Below are 15,941 nucleotides of genomic sequence, written 5' to 3' on the forward strand. Positions count from 1 at the left end.
ACTATGAAAAATACTATAGAATAATTAAGGATATCTGAACTCATATATTTAGCTACAGGTCTATCATAAACATTAGCCTAATTTATGCATTTTAAGTAACAAAGATATCTAGTGAGTATTAATGTTTTCAACTGCTTGACATATATTGAATAGTTTGTACTTTCTTTAGATACTCCGGGGAAGACTAAATTCCCCGAATTCTGTTTGGGAAATAGCGCTGGTTGCTCAACTGATATCCATGGTCACTTTATAACTTACAAAGAGGACTTTGATTGAGTTGGAAGGTGGCAAGGTTCCTGGTTTAAAATATTTACTTTCTCCAACTCCTTTGCATCAAGGAGTGGTCTCGTGACACAGCTCTGATCCATAAGATATTAGCTGGGGGGCTCTGGGATAGCTCTGCTTCTCTGCTAGATTCTTTCCCTTTATCTTCCCAGTCTTCTTTTTGCTCAGAACAGACTGGATGCCTGTAGCAGTAGCTCTCTTGGGACCATGAATTTACAACATTGAGCATATTAAGGAAAATGAAAAGTGTCTGGATACCCACTGGGGTCTTGAGCCACAATTCCGGCCCTGGACCTTTTATTGCATGACATACAAAAGCCTCTATGCTATTGTTTCCTGGGTTTTCTGTTATTTGCTGCCAAATGCTTGTTCTGAGTAATAACAAAGAATCATTTGCCAAACATACTTTAATATTCTGCTACTTCTAGGATTCTATTCTGGGGTTCACTGTGCTCATCCCTTCAAATTAGCCTCACTGTTACTAAAAGTAAGAGAAAAGGGGAAAATGCTAAGCCATATTTTAGAACAAGAAACAAAAAATGAAGATGAATCCAATACCATTTTAACTGACTTTCTCGAGTTTTTCTCCCTTGAGTTTCCAGGCTTCTTTGAGTTCCTTCCTTTGCCTACTTCTCTCTCTATACTTACGGTCGTCTCCCTTCCACACCAAATCTCTTTATATGCATAAATTGAGTATGAAATGCAATGAGGAAATTGGCTGCACCAACATGTGCCCACAGAATGAAGAGGGCTCGCAGTATAAATGTCGAGGGAAGTGCTACAGTCAGATGGTAGCCTCTTTACAAAATGCAATCAAGCACCTATGCATTCATGTAGATTATTTCATTTAATTCACACAACATTGCAAGCTAGAAACCTTTACTCCCATTGCTGTGTGAATTATGTGGGACGCTTGCAAACTTTAGTACCTTAACTACTTACAATGTCATTTAAAACCAAAGATGCCCTCTATCATTGTCCGGAAACTCTTCTTCCTCTGATATTTAGTTTTCCAGAATGTTATGATGTTTGAAATCTAATAATTTTATCTCTTTAAACAGATTTCACATTGCAGCAACATAGACATTTTTAAAAATGAGTACACCTGCTGGAGCTTCGAAGACTGATATTTAGGATCAGGGACTTAGAAAAGTAAGGGCACTTCTTCCGTCCTCCATATTCAGAGAAAGCAAATATTGAAAATTACATATGAGCATAAACACATTAATGTAATTAGGCATAATTTTCTATTATTCATTTTGTACACTGCTTTTAGATGTGGGTGAAGAAAGAGACATTTTAAATGAATGCAATAGAAGTAGTTTATTTATAAATTCATTAATCCATATTGCAACTAAATGAACTCTGCAATACTTAAGTTATTTGCTGTAACAATACCCAAAACCAGTGTTTCCAAACATCATTCAATCATATATCACTTTTGTGATATTGAGGTACCAACTCTACTATAGTTAATATTTTTCTTTAAATTGATCTAAAATATACTTACACATTAAGCTTGCCTCATCTTAAGCAACAATAGCTACAAAATCATAGGCTTGGAGTGCCGATTATGTATCTTTTCTACTATGTATTATGACAGTATTTATAAATATAAAGATAAAAATAACTCATCCCTTACCAACCTAAAACGTTTCTACAATGTAGAAAACACTGTCATAATTGAATTAAAATTTAAAATGAATGTTGAAAACTTTCTAAGAACAGAACAGTCTGAGCATTTAGTTTTTTAAAAAGACCTTTACCCTGGACAGCTCTGGGAAGAAAAAGGGCATACACTATTATTGTCTACTAGAAAGAACTCTGGTCTAGAATTCTGCTCCACCCTGCCACACTCTATGCTTCAGTTTCTCATGTTTAGGGAGATTTTTTAAAAGCCACATATCCATCTGACATAACCTTTCTTATTCAGTATACACAATTAAAGAGGATCCAACAGCAAGGGGCCGGGATGATGAGAAAGGTAGGGAGGAACTGGTGGTGTTTCATCACAGAGACCAGGCCACTTAGGAGATGACATCAAAGTGTTGAAAGGCTGTGATCAAGGAGGTGAAGTACAAGAGAAAGAGTTTCACACAGAGAAGAACAGAGCTCTTTGGGTGGGTTTGGGATTCAGCTGGAGCTGTTCAAGAAGTGAGGGGATCAATCGCTGGTCTGTGATGTTGAAGAGGGTCATGTGCTGGGTAAGGCTTGGAGAGACTATCAGGTCCTTTCCCACCCTGATAATAATAATAGGCACCAATGATTAAATGCTCGCCAAGGTGGACTACGCATTTTAATACACCTTATCTCATTTGATTTCCACAATAACCCATAGGGGTAGGTATGATGGTAACCATTTTACAAATGGAGTAACTGAGTCTAAAATATGATAGAAGTTGAATTTGAACTCAAGCCAGAGTGACTCAAAAAGCCCATCTACTAACCATTATGTTATATTATAAATGTGGTCTGGGAAAGATAAAGTTTTTGTTTTGTTTTGTTTTGTTTTGTTTTGCTCAGAAAGTTTCTTTGCCCACTCGGCCAAACTGAAGCCAAGCCGTCTTCTTGAAAAAAAAATTGTTATAAACTGTAATTGTGTGAAAAGGAAACTGAAAAGCCATTGCCATTATCTCAGCTGGTTTCCTTCAAATTTCTGAGAAAGCCAACATTATTTCCCAAGGAAAGTTTATTTAATTATAATCTCTGTTTTGAGAGTAGAGAACAGAATGGAAGAAACCAACATTTCCTAAGGAAAACTTATGCTTTTAATTTTTGTGTTTTTGTGTTTTTAATAGAGAACAGAAGAATCCAGAAGCCATGCTACTTATTTACCCAAATGATGTTACAAAATCAGCAAAAGCTTTGGTTTCTTTTGTTTGCCTGAATCCTTTTGAAAAAAAAATACGAAAGTGTGTTCAAGGAAAGGTGAGGGCAGATTTTATTTTTTAAGCACCTTGGGGTGTCTCAAATAATCTCAAGGGGTATCGGAATGTTTTCCAAACACAAATAATTCAAGTCATTTAAAACAAATCTGTGCCTTAATCATGTTTTAAGTAGAAAATTTAGGAAATCCAACAAATAGTCACAGCAGGTGGTCTAGAAACTCTGAAAAGTTTTGATTGAAACTGGCTTAATAACAACTACAAAAACTGAAACAAACAAAAAAAGGCCAGGGGGTGGGGGGTGGGGAGGAGGAGAGAAAGGGAGGAAGGCAGGAAAGAAGAAAAGGAGGAAGGAAGAAGGACAGACACTTGGAACCAGAGTACTCATTCATACTACTTATCAGTGAGTTTTGACATCTATGGTCTTGAGGAAAGATACTGAGAAAAATGATTGTTATTATCTACTGCATTGTCTTATAGATCTACATATTTCTCTTAATCTCTATATTATTTTTTTTTTAACATTTATTTTTGGGACAGAGAGAGACAGAGCATGAACGGGGGAGGGGCAGACAGAGAGGGAGACACAGAATCGGAAACAGGCTCCTGGCTCTGAGCCATCAGCCCAGAGCCCGACGCGGGGCTCGAACCCACGGACCGCGAGATCGTGACCTGAGCTGAAGTCGGACGCCCAACCGACTGAGCCACCCAGGCGCCCCTTAATCTCTATATTATTGAATTCACATTCAAAATTAAAAACAATACTTCTACTTCTTTGAATCTTGATATAAGATCCCACCAGGGATTTTACATTTGATTTTTTTTCTTCCCATCTTAATTTCCTCTTTACTGACGCCTGAGAAATCTTGTCATTTTTTTCATCCACGAAACATTTGAACCTCACCAATATCATCAGTGTGGGAACCAAAGTGGCATGCCACCGTCCTCACTAAATTTGGTGGCATAGATACTTTACCTTGAAATGCCGTAAATAATTAATACTGTTCTGGAGGCCAGAACTTTGAATAACCAAAAGCCCTGTTCAATAAACATATACCGTCCGGGAAAACCTTACCTTATACTGATGCTTTATCGTCTCTGCCAGTTCTGAGAATGAGAAATTATCTTTCCTTTATTTTTATAACCTCCAGCAAAGTGGTTTGCTAGAGATAAACTCATAGAAAGTAGTTACTGAATTAATGAATGACTATATGTATGAATTACTGGAATTTCTTATTTGATGATAATGGAATTTCTTATTTGATGATTTCTCATTTGAAGATTTATAAAATACTAATGATTTCCTAAAATGCAACAGGAAATAGCTCATATTTCAAGTAACAAAAAGTGGCAGGGGAGATTTGGGCATATTTTATTTTAGATTTAGCATTTTCTTTCTTAATAGCTAGTGGAAATGATGGGAAATATATCTCTCACCTCTCAAAAAATGAGGAAAATTCTGCTGTCCTTTGTCCATTAACATGCTGGAGGAAAAAGGATGTTTAGCATCTGAAGACTCATATATTGAGATCTTTTGAATCAAGAAATCTGGCATTTCTTCATTTTGAAATAAACACTGTGGACCCCTCTGTGTACAGAAATATGATAAATGTAGATCTTAAAAGTTTCGTTAAACATTCTTCTGTAAGTTAAACCCAGACACACAGTCATGTCTAAATGTATTTAGCGTTTATTTTTTACTCTTTAAAGTGAAGCTATTTACATTTGACCTTAGAAGGCAAACCGTTTCAGTAGGACATCAGGGATTAAGCTGGGCAGTATTAAAGTTAGAACACTCACATGTATGCAAATGTCATTAAAAGGAAAAATCACCATAAAATAAATGTTTATTCTTTAATTGGATGTAATATCGAACAATCTGTACTTAGTTCTAAAGTTCAATCAGGGACAGCTTCCCAGGAGGTATATTACTACTGTATGAGTGTGGAGAGAAGAGGTGGAGAATGCTTCTGGAAGTCAAGGAGTGGCCTTCCATATGATATTCAGAAAAGTTAATAGTTCAGTTATTCCCAAGAAGCCTTCTTGCTGCAGACCCGTAATTAATGGTCCCACTGCTCCTCTCTTTCGTTTACACCTTCTTCTTCTTCAGGGAATGCTGATTCATTCTGGCCCTTCAGATGCTTAACTCCTGAAATTATAAAAAATTATGCTCTATTTAAGTGAAATTTATTTCTAACAGGTTCACTGCTTTGCTGCAAGAGATGAAGAAAATGAGTGGAAAGTATTCTCTGGTGTATATGTGTTTTCTCCAAGAATTTCAATAATCTAACCCTATGTAAACCTTTTAATTCACTGAGAAATAAAAACACACCCAGCCAAATTTCCATTCGAGACAGGCTCCCTTTGTAATTATATCTTCTCCATGAAGAATTGCATCACAGCCTATTAAAAACCTGTTAACTAAAAATCCACTCACAGACTCTTATTGTAATTTTCATATATCATTTAGTTCAGATATTTCTTTTGGCATCCCTGAAATCTAGTACAATGAGAACCATTGAAGAAACCCCCTAGGAACAAAAGGGATGTGTGTGCCATTTCTGTACCTTGTAAACAACAAAAGAATCACGATATTGTTAGCCTCCTTTAGGAATCAGAATATACTCCTTTTATTACAAAACATCTGTACACAAAATTCTTCAGTAACTTCCCCCACAGCCCACAGAGAGGCAAAACACTGGCACCCCTCTCAAGGTACACAGGCTTATATGATCCAGCCTCTCCCTACCTATGTGGACTCATTCCTTCCCAGCCCTTCCTGCTTCCCCTTTCACAGTAATTTAGGAGTTAGGAGTTAGCAACACTAACCTCTTCCACATTCCCTGATCACTCCAGGCTCCCTCAAGCCTCCCAGCTCTTCTCGCTCTGTTCTCACTGCCAAATAGCTTCTTCCCACTCACCCACCTGATAATCTCCCACTCATGCCTCCGCCTCAGCCTGCCTCTTCTGTGAAGGCTCCTCTTATTTTCCAAGTGGACTTGGCTAGATCTTCCTTATATTTCACTACTGCTCTTGGATCATTTTCTCTTGTATCAATTACCTTATAGAAGTGATTTGTTTACATATCTTTCTCATTAGAGCAAACTTCTTGATGTCAGAATTATGTAGTTTCAGTTTGGGGTCCCAGGCACGATGCCTGGCAAATAGTTGGTGCTCGTTAATACTGATGGAATAAATGACTGATATAGTTAATTAATAAACAACTTGGCATATGTCTTGGCATGTTTTTCTTTCATAATTTCAAATTAATCCAAATTTTGAGTATTAACCAGAAGGCAATTACCACAACCATAGTCAATCTACAAAATTACCTTTCATTTCACTTGGATCTGTTCTGTTAACACATAACAGCTGACACTTCATGCATTGATACTTAAAATGAAAAATTTTATATATTTTGCATATTTTAGAAAATTGGTTTATGAGATTTTTCTAAGTATTACTGAAAAATATTCCAGTTAGAATTGGTAAGTGAAAGGAAGTCCTTGCTCTTGTTTCCTATGAAACAAAGAAACTCAAAAAAAAAAAAAAAGTGTAGATTTGCATGCACTGTAGTCAGCAAGCCCCAGTGTGCTGTTTGGCAAAGAATGACATCCTTGGGCTTGGTGGATTTTCTTGCAAAAATATTTGATCAGTTGTAATAATATTTAAATACTTTAATTTCATCTGTAAACACAGATCACTCACAATTCCTGTTGACCCAAAACTGAAGAAAGAGAGACACTTATTATTAACAAATGGAACTTATTTCATATTATTACAAATTGCAGGGTGGGAGGAAGAGGTCTAAATGTTAAGGAGAAGGGAAGAGAGTTCATTCATTCAATCAGCATCCAATCAGTTACTCTGCTAGAGTCTTATATACCTGAGTCACTAAACCTCACAACTCCATGACGATACCTGGATGGTAAAATTTAGACTTGAAGAAAGTATGTGATTTGTTCAAGGTTGTAAGGATAGCGTAGTATATATTTTTTTTTACTTTTTATTCATTTATTTTGATTAAAAGAGCGAGCAAGCAAGCATCAGTGGGGGAGGGGCAGAGAGAGGGCGGGTAGAGAGAGAATCCCAAGCAGGCTGGACCCTAGTGTCAGTGCAGAGCCCAGTGCAGGGCTTGAACTAATGAACCATGAGGTCATGACCTGAGCCAAATCAAGAGTCAGATGCTCAACCGACTGAGCCACCCAGGTGCCCCAAGGATAGTGTAGTTTTAAGATAAGTTATGACACATCATATTCCTGTAGTATATACTGATTTACTGAATAGATGAATAAGTGAACGAGGCATAAGGTTTCATTGTCAGGAGACCCTAATTCATTTTCACCTTTAGCTTTTTGGTTGCTGACCTAGATTTTCCTATCATTCTCTAAGATTTATTGTAGATTTACAGTACCTATTAACCTGGCTCAGACAATATTGGGATTGCCTCTGAAATATTAAAGAACAGTAATCTTTCAGCCACCTATCAGTCCCCTGAGCTGAAATGTCTGTACCTCTCTGAGTTTGAAAGGTTCTATTACCTCCAGAGCTCATCCCTTTCATCCACAAGGTAACTACAGAGCAATAAAGTTGTGTTCAAGACTACTTTCTTTAAATTAGGGTTAATAGCTTAATGGAAACATTGATTTGTTTATACGAGGGGCTCAAACATTAAAAAAATATGGTAACCAAAAAAGTCCAACTTACTAAACCATTAGTCAATCACTTCCCTTACTTGAGTATAGACCTACTTGCTTATCCTGATCCACATTTGATTTATTTTATAATAATGGTCACAAAGTTATAATGGGAAGCTTTTTTAAAAGTAAAATCACTCGGGCAAACCTTGGAAGATGTCTTTCTTAGCCTTTTTTCAGGTGTGACATTAACTATTTCTGGGTGAGGGGCGCCTGGGTGACGCAGTCGGTTAAGCCTCCGACTTCAGCCAGGTCACGATCTCGTGGTCCGTGAGTTCGAGCCCCGCGTCGGGCTCTGGGCTGATGGCTCAGAGCCTGGAGCCTGTTTCTGATTCTGTGTCTCCCTCTCTCTCTGCCCCTCCCCCATTCATGCTCTGTCTCTCTCTGTCCCAAAAATAAAATAAAAACGTTGAAAAAAAAAATTAAAAGATTTGGTGAGGCAGGAGTTGATAACATACGAACATCTCCACAGAACTGACACATTCTTTGGATCTCAAAGCAATTTACATTCATGTCATCTTTCCCTTGGATAACCGATAGTTGGTTAACTTGTGCTTTGAATCTTTTCTCCTATCAGCAACAATTGTTTGCTTATCCATGCAGTAACACTAAGATTAAAGTGTGAGTTCCATGAGGACTATCTAATAATTTCTTTCTCCCCACTCTCTCCTCCTATTCCCAAACACACATATACTTTGTGCTTACATTTTCTTTAAACCTTCGTTTAATATTAAGGTCATTGTAGAGGTGGAAGAAAATAACTTGGGCTGAGGACTTGCTAAAAAGTCCTCAGAGCCTCCTCCTCTGCCAAATGCTAATAAGCACGTATTTAAACACCTTGGCGGCACCAGCAGACTCGGCATGGTGCGGCAAAGAGTCTCCCGGAGCACGCACAGACTCAGCCAGCCCTGCGCACAGGCAGAAGGCAAAGGGACCCCCCAAAACACAACTGAGGTTCTTTTCTCCATGTAAGACCAAAATATGCAGTATGAACGCATGAAGGAATGAAGAAAACAGAGGGTGAGTAACAGAAGGAAAGGAAAGGAAATAAATGTTGCCCCAAAGAGGATACAATCCCTCTGGTCTTCTCCAGTCTATAGATCAGGTGAGTAAATGTGAGTCGGATGAAATTGTAAAGCGACTGAGTGAGGGACTATGAATAATGAATCCACAGAGGGAAGCTTCTATTTGGCAAGCCACAGGTCAATATGTTTACCAGTTAATTTGGAGTGATGGAAGGCAGGCTTATTTACATCTGTAGACGACATAACACTTAGAGGAAAAGATGGCATAATGAAAGACAAAACTAGTACTCCAGAAGCTTTCTAAGAGCTGGGAAGAGGCTGATGGGAGGAAGATTCAGGTCAACAGGGAGTTTCATTTTTAGAAAGATTACATTGCTTCTGGGGGTTGCTTCTGGGGCACCTGGGTGGCTCAGTCAGTTAAGCCTCTGACTTTGACTCAGGTCATGATCTCACAGTTCATGAGTTCGAGCCCCACACTGGGCTCTGTGCTGACACCATGGAGCCTGCTTGGGATTCTCTCTCTCTATCCCCCTCCCCCACTTGCCTGTTCTCTCTCTCTCTCTCTCAAAATAAAAATAAGATAAAAAAAAAAAAAAACAAAGAGGGGCACCTGGGTGGCTCAGTCGGTTAAGTGTCCAACTCTTGGTTTCAGCTCAGGTCATGACCCATAACTTCATGGGTTCGAAACCCACATTGGGCTCTACACAGCCAGGGTGGAGCCTGCTTGGAATTCTCTCTCTCCCTTTCTCTCTCTCTTTGTCCCTCCTCCATTTGTGCTATCTTTGTCTCTCTCAAAATAAGCAAATAAACTTAAATTAAAAAACATATATTGAAGAAAAAATAAAAACAAAAAATAAACAAAAACAAAAATAAACAATAAATAAAATTATGTTACTTCTAAAAAATACAGGATGAGGGCAGCTTCAATTGATTATAGTTAGGGGTTTAAGGTGACCACAATTCCAACATGACCCAGTAGAATCACCTGCTTAGGGACCAGGCTCTTGGTGGTGTCAGCACAGCATTCCTAACAGTAGTCAGTAGTTTAACGAACTACTTCCCAACCATGGGTTGTCAGACCTTTTCTGGAATATGCTGCCTAATTGTGAGCTCTCTGTTTCAAGAGTTCCATTAACTGAGATTAAAAGTAGTCTTATGTGGGGCGCCTGGGTGGCGCAGTCGGTTAAGCGTCCGACTTCAGCCAGGTCACGATCTCACGGTCCGTGAGTTTGAGCCCCGCGTCAGGCTCTGGGCTGATGGCTCGGAGCCTGGAGCCTGTTTCTGATTCTGTGTCTCCCTCTCTCTCTGCCCCTCCCCCGTTCATGCTCTGTCTCTCTCTGTCCCAAAAATAAATAAGCGTTGAAAAAAAAAAATTAAAAAAAAAAAGTAGTCTTATGAAATCACTTTTCTAGAACAATTGTATCTGAAACTGGAGTGCCTGGCACACAGAAAATTAAGAGAGGACAAAAGAGGCTGCCTTTGAATTCCTAAAAGACTGGAAAAAGAACTAAAATGTATCTATGTAGCTTCTGAGAGCAGAAATAGGATCAGTAGCTGATACTTATGGGGTAGGGGCAGATTATCGTTTAGTACAAAGAAGAAAATCCTAAACTCTTTATGTATGTCCAGCAGTAAACATGTGAGTGAGCTCTCATCACTCTGTGGGTTCAAGTCTAACCTAAATGTCTATCTCTGAGAAGAGTCATAGAAGGAGGCAGGAATTGTGGAGCAGGAGGGACAGACATCCTCGCTGGCCTTGAGACACTAGTAGTCCATAAAGGAGATCTCTTCTACTGAAAAATTTGCTCTGCTGTGAGTACTTTAAGTTACAATAAAATAATTATGACTTCTAATGACATAAATGGCCCAAATCCACATTTTAAAACTAATTCACATTGAGAGTAGCAAATGGATTTTTATTTATTTATTTATTTATTTATTTATTTATTTATTTATTTTAGCCACATACTTTAGACCTTAAAAATCATTCTAAAGTCCTCTAGGGAATATGTGGGTGGATTTTACAGAGCCTCTGACCCTCTTGGAATTCTATTTATAGTCGTATTTGTGCTTTAGGGGGGAAAAGGCCCATGGTTTTCAGTAGAATCTCAGAGGAGTCTGACCCACAAATAATTGTGAGCATGAATCCAGGTTTAATCCCTTTAGTTTAAAGATGAAGGAACAATTTCAGATGGCAAAGTGACTTGCTTAAATTCACACAGAAGTCATTGGCTGATCTGAGACACAAACCTTGGCCCCTAAATCCTACTGGGGTCTTTTCATCTGGGTCACCAAGACTCAATCTTGCCCTGTCATTGACTTTTCCCAAGTTAAAAACTGAAGAAAAATAAAGGGACAAGATCACAAGGCCCTTTTCATTATCACATTCCTTGAAAGGACCTTACATAGCTGATAGAGTTAGATGTAACTTTTCAGTCTGTCGCTGTTGTTGTTGTTGTGGGTGTTTTTAATGGAATTTAGAATAAAAAAGATGTAGAATTTAATCTCACCCAGGAACATTCCCAGAACAGAACCAAGTTACAAATAATGTTCAGAATATTACAAAAAAGACAGCCTTTCTCTCTGCTATGCTCAAACCTGATACAGGACTCTGGGAGACACAAAAAATATATCATGGTCTAGTCTGGCAGATGAGACAGTAATCATCAAGCAAAATGAGTTAAATATAATAAAGTTATAAAGCCCCTACTGTGTGTTGAGCATGGGAGAGACACAACTACAGATTAGATGGGGATGTAGGTCAAACGGTGATGATGTATACACACATGAAGTTAATCCTGTGAATATGTGTGATGGACCAGTACTACAAATAAAACATTTGGAGAGTTCTGCTATGAGAAAAAAGGGTTCCAACTTGGGATATATTAATCTGGAGAGCTATTTATTGAGGAATACACTGGATAGAGTAAGGGAAACAGCAAGTCTGAGTTCTATATATGAAAACTATTTGCAAAATACAATTAACAGCCATTCATTTTAGGAAGGCCTACTTCAGAAAATCTCAAAAGACTGTCTTTAGTGGCCCTAGAAAGATCATTTTCTAATGGTTCCTTGTGTATTGACCCTTCAAATTTTATCAAAATAATCATACTAGATATATTCAAGGAATGTAAGGTAACCTATAATATGCATAGCAGGGCCCAACATACCTCAGGATGAAAATGTGCTGTTTCCCCAAATGCTTTTGCATGTATTTTGTTAATCTTCTTGTCATTCACTTATAATGCACTGCTAATACAGTAATACACTTAGGGTCACAAAGATCAAGAGACATATTGATTTCATTCCATAGCTAAATGCATATCATCTCCTGAATTTACCTTAAATCTATCTCTTTCTACTTTATTTGAAATAAATTACATACATGCAGCATAGTTAATCTCTGTTCTGAAATGGTGACTGGTCAGTTAATATAAACTGCAAATCAACACATGATCATTTCATTTGACACACTATTACATAGGGAAGCATTTTTCTGGAGAGGAATAAATATGTGATATGCTTCTCTTTCCATCATACATGGGCATCGGGGTGGCATGTTTATGTGATACTCATAACTATTTGTAAGTATTATATGTCTTATATGTAATTTTACTATGATGTATTTTACCAAAGCTGTTGCCCAAGAGTAAACCCTAGGTAAATGATTTAGCAGTAAATACAGAGAAGAAGATAGGGGAGGAGGTATACTTACAGGCTGTTTGTTAGAAGTGTGAATTCAAATAATATCTTTGGGGAGCAGTTTAGCCTTACTTAAAATGTAAAGTGCCCACATCTTTGCAGTAAGTGTGAGGTGGGGGCCAGAATTTTGCAAGAGTCCTGCTACTCAGCCTAGGATGAGAATCACTTTGATAGCCTGAGTGTCTCTTTTGCCCTCTACAGTCAAGTGCCCTTCTAATACCCCTTTTTGATTCTAAGCTAATGCATTTCCTATGAACTCAGAAATAGAGTTAAATTTTTAAGCCTACATATAATGGAGCTAAATGTGTTGAGCAATTTCACTTTAGAAAGGGACAGAATGGCTCCCTAGCTTGCAAGACTTGACTGCCATTGATTGAACACAATAGCATGTCTAAAATAAAGAATGCATCAATCAGCAGGAGTCAGTGGTTAGCCCTGAAAGCACTAAAAATAAAATAATGAAAGGGGAGTTGCATTTACAGCCACAGAAGCTAATGCTGTCTGTGTTTTTTAAGAATGCCCACAGGAGGATGTCCTGTGCTGGCATTTTATAAGGCTCTGTCTTCTAAGCGGGGTACTTTTCTGTTGAAGCAATGATCACTATAGGCTACCATAGCCTGATGCCAATATATGCCCAAACATAATCAAATCATCCGGCTCTGATTCTAATCTCACTGAGAAACCTTGTGACAACAACAGAGCTTCCTCACAAGGAGAAAAGACCCTGACTGGACTGAAAGAAGGTAGGAGTGAGTTGTGAAGCTAAGTGGGAGAAGACCGTCCCAGGCAAATGGAACAAAAATTGTAAAGGCTTTGTCTCAAGCATGCCATGCCTGCTGTGGTCAAAGGACAGCAATGAGCCTGGAGTGTCAGGAATGAGGTAGCAGTAGGAGGTAAGCTCAGACAGATGAATCCAGGCAGGGAGGAGGAGGAGCCTGACGATGTAGGAAAATGTACGACCTTGTAGGGGATATTATGAGCATTTTGGCTGTTATTCTATGAAGCTACTGACAGATATTTTTGTTGTGTTTGTTTGTTTGTTTGAGTAGAAGAGTAACATGATCTGATCTGCATTTTCAAAGAATAACTCTATGGTCCACGATATAAAGAGTTTAGACTTAGATGTCACCACTCTATTGCAACAAGTAAAAAGCTGAACAAGCTAAAAAAAATCAACAACTCTTAGATCTACCATTAGAGAAGTAAGGACACAAAGCAAAACACTGCCAAAATATGGAAACACAGAAAGGTGGATACAGAAAAACACAACTTACAGGAGCAGAAACCCATGCAGGAAGCACTTCCAGGGAGGAAAACCTGAGCTGTACTGGATGAATGGCTGAGGGCTCATTGTGGACAAGATGGACAGATTAAAAACTCCAGGGGCAGGAGCACAGCCATTTAGGGCCCTCACCTTTTTGTGAATTTTACCTCCTGGAGCTCTACTAGATTCTTGCAATAAAAAGCAGAGAAAAAAATCTCCTCATGCTTTTTAAAAATGTTTTATGTTTATTTATTTTTGAGGGAGACAGAGACAGCATGAGTGGGGGAGAGAGCGAGAGAGAGGGAGAAGGACGGGGGGGGGGGCCCGTGGGGGGCAGAGAATCCCAAGAAGGCTCTGCTCCCGTCAACACAGAGCCCAAGGCAAGGGCTCAAACCATGAGATCATGACCAGAGCTGAAACCAAGATTTGGACATTTAACCGAATGAGCCACCCAGGTGCCCCATCCTCTTGCTTTTGACAAGGAAGACAAATAGTGGCCATTTTCAAAAACAGAGCATTCTGTTCTTCTTAACAAGGTCTGCTCTTAAGAGGTTTTTACCAGAGCTTAACCTTCTGGGGTTATCAAAGACTAACATACTTGGGGGTGGGGGCAGCAGAGAGAAATACCTAATTCCATTCCCTTCAGCCATCGTGTCCTACCTAAGTGGGGAGGAAGGAGACTGAGGTTTAAAGTCCAGAGGCACAGGCTCACTAAAAGGTTGAAATCTATTAATAGACTACAGAACACTTCCTCCCTGCCCCTCACTACCACATTACTGAAGGTCTGTTTACCACAGTTCCTTTTACCCAACACATCATGTTCACCTTTCCACAAAAATTACAAGGCATTCTATAGGCAAAAAACACAGTTTGAAGAGACTGAATAAAATGAGAACCAGAGTCAGATATGATAGTAATGTTGGAATTATCACACCAGAAACTGTGTTTTAAGCTATAATTAATATGCTAAGGAGGTTAATGGAAAAAGTAGATAACCTGAAAGAACAGATGGATAATGTAAGCAGAGAAATGGAAATTCTAAGGAAAAATAAAAAAAGAGACACTAGAGATCAAAAACACTGTAACAGAAACAAAGAATGTCTTTGGCAGGCTCATTAGCAGACTGGACATGGATGCGGAAAGAATGTCTGAGCTTGAAGATACGACAATAGAAAACTGCAAAACTGAAAGGCAAAGAGAAAAAGAAAAATAAAAAACAGAAAATTCAAGAACTGTGAGACAACTACAAAAGGTGTAACATACTTATAATGGGAATACCAGAATGAGAAAAAAAGAAAGAAAGAAATAGAGGCAATATTTAAAGACATGACTTGAGAATTTCTCTCTAATTAATGTCAGACACCAAATCATACACCCAGGAAGCTCAGAGAATTCCAACACAGGATAAATGCCCAAATTACTACACCTACAAATACAGTAGTCAAACTACATAAAATCAAAGATAAAGAAAAAAAAGGAAAAACACAGGAAAACAAACAAAAGAAGAAGACGAGGAAGAAGAAAGAAGAAGGAGAAGAGGAGGAGGAAGAGGAAGAAGAAGAAAGAAGAAGAAGAAGAAGAAGAAGAAGAAGAAGAAGAAGAAAGAAGAAGAAAGTAGAAGAGGAGGAGGAGGAAGAGGAAGAAGAAAGAAGAAAGAAGAAGGAAGAAGAAGAAGAAGAAGAAGAAGAAGAAAGAAAAAAGAAAGAAGAAGAAAGAAAGAAAGAAAGAAAGAAAGAAAGAAACCCTGAAAGAAGCCAGAGGAAAAAAACATGTTACTCATAGTGGAACAGAGATAATAATCACATCCAACTGCTCCTCAGAAACTATGCAAGAGAGAAGAGAGTGAAGAGTAATATTTAAAATGTTGACAGAAAAAAACCCCAGCAACCTACAATTCTGTACTCTGAAATTATTCTTCAAAAATGGAGAAATAATGACTTTCTCAGACAAACAAAAATTGAGTGAAATTTGTTGCCAGTAGACCTGACTTGCAAGAAATGTTGAAAGAAATTCTTTGGATAGAAGGAAAATAATATAGATCAACAACATGATCTACATAAAGAAAGGTAGAGCATCAATGAAG

At 38.3% G+C, this 15,941-nt stretch overlaps 1 protein-coding gene across 2 annotated transcripts in view; it reads right to left on the bottom strand.

Annotated features, from left to right (window-relative positions):
* Window positions 1-5,177: 5,177 nt before the first annotated feature.
* PPP1R1C (protein phosphatase 1 regulatory inhibitor subunit 1C) overlaps window positions 5,178-15,941 on the bottom strand; it is a 118,754-nt gene continuing 107,990 nt past the window's right edge. For both annotated transcript variants that reach the window (XM_047871574.1, XM_047871573.1), the window contains exon 5: window positions 5,178-5,319. In XM_047871574.1, the coding sequence (XP_047727530.1) occupies window positions 5,231-5,319 (89 nt within the window). In that variant the 3' untranslated portion in view covers window positions 5,178-5,230. The remainder of the gene's footprint in view (window positions 5,320-15,941) is intronic.

The sequence above is a fragment of the Prionailurus viverrinus genome, chromosome C1 (genome assembly GCF_022837055.1).
Source record: "Prionailurus viverrinus isolate Anna chromosome C1, UM_Priviv_1.0, whole genome shotgun sequence".
Lineage (NCBI taxonomy): Eukaryota > Metazoa > Chordata > Mammalia > Carnivora > Felidae > Prionailurus > Prionailurus viverrinus.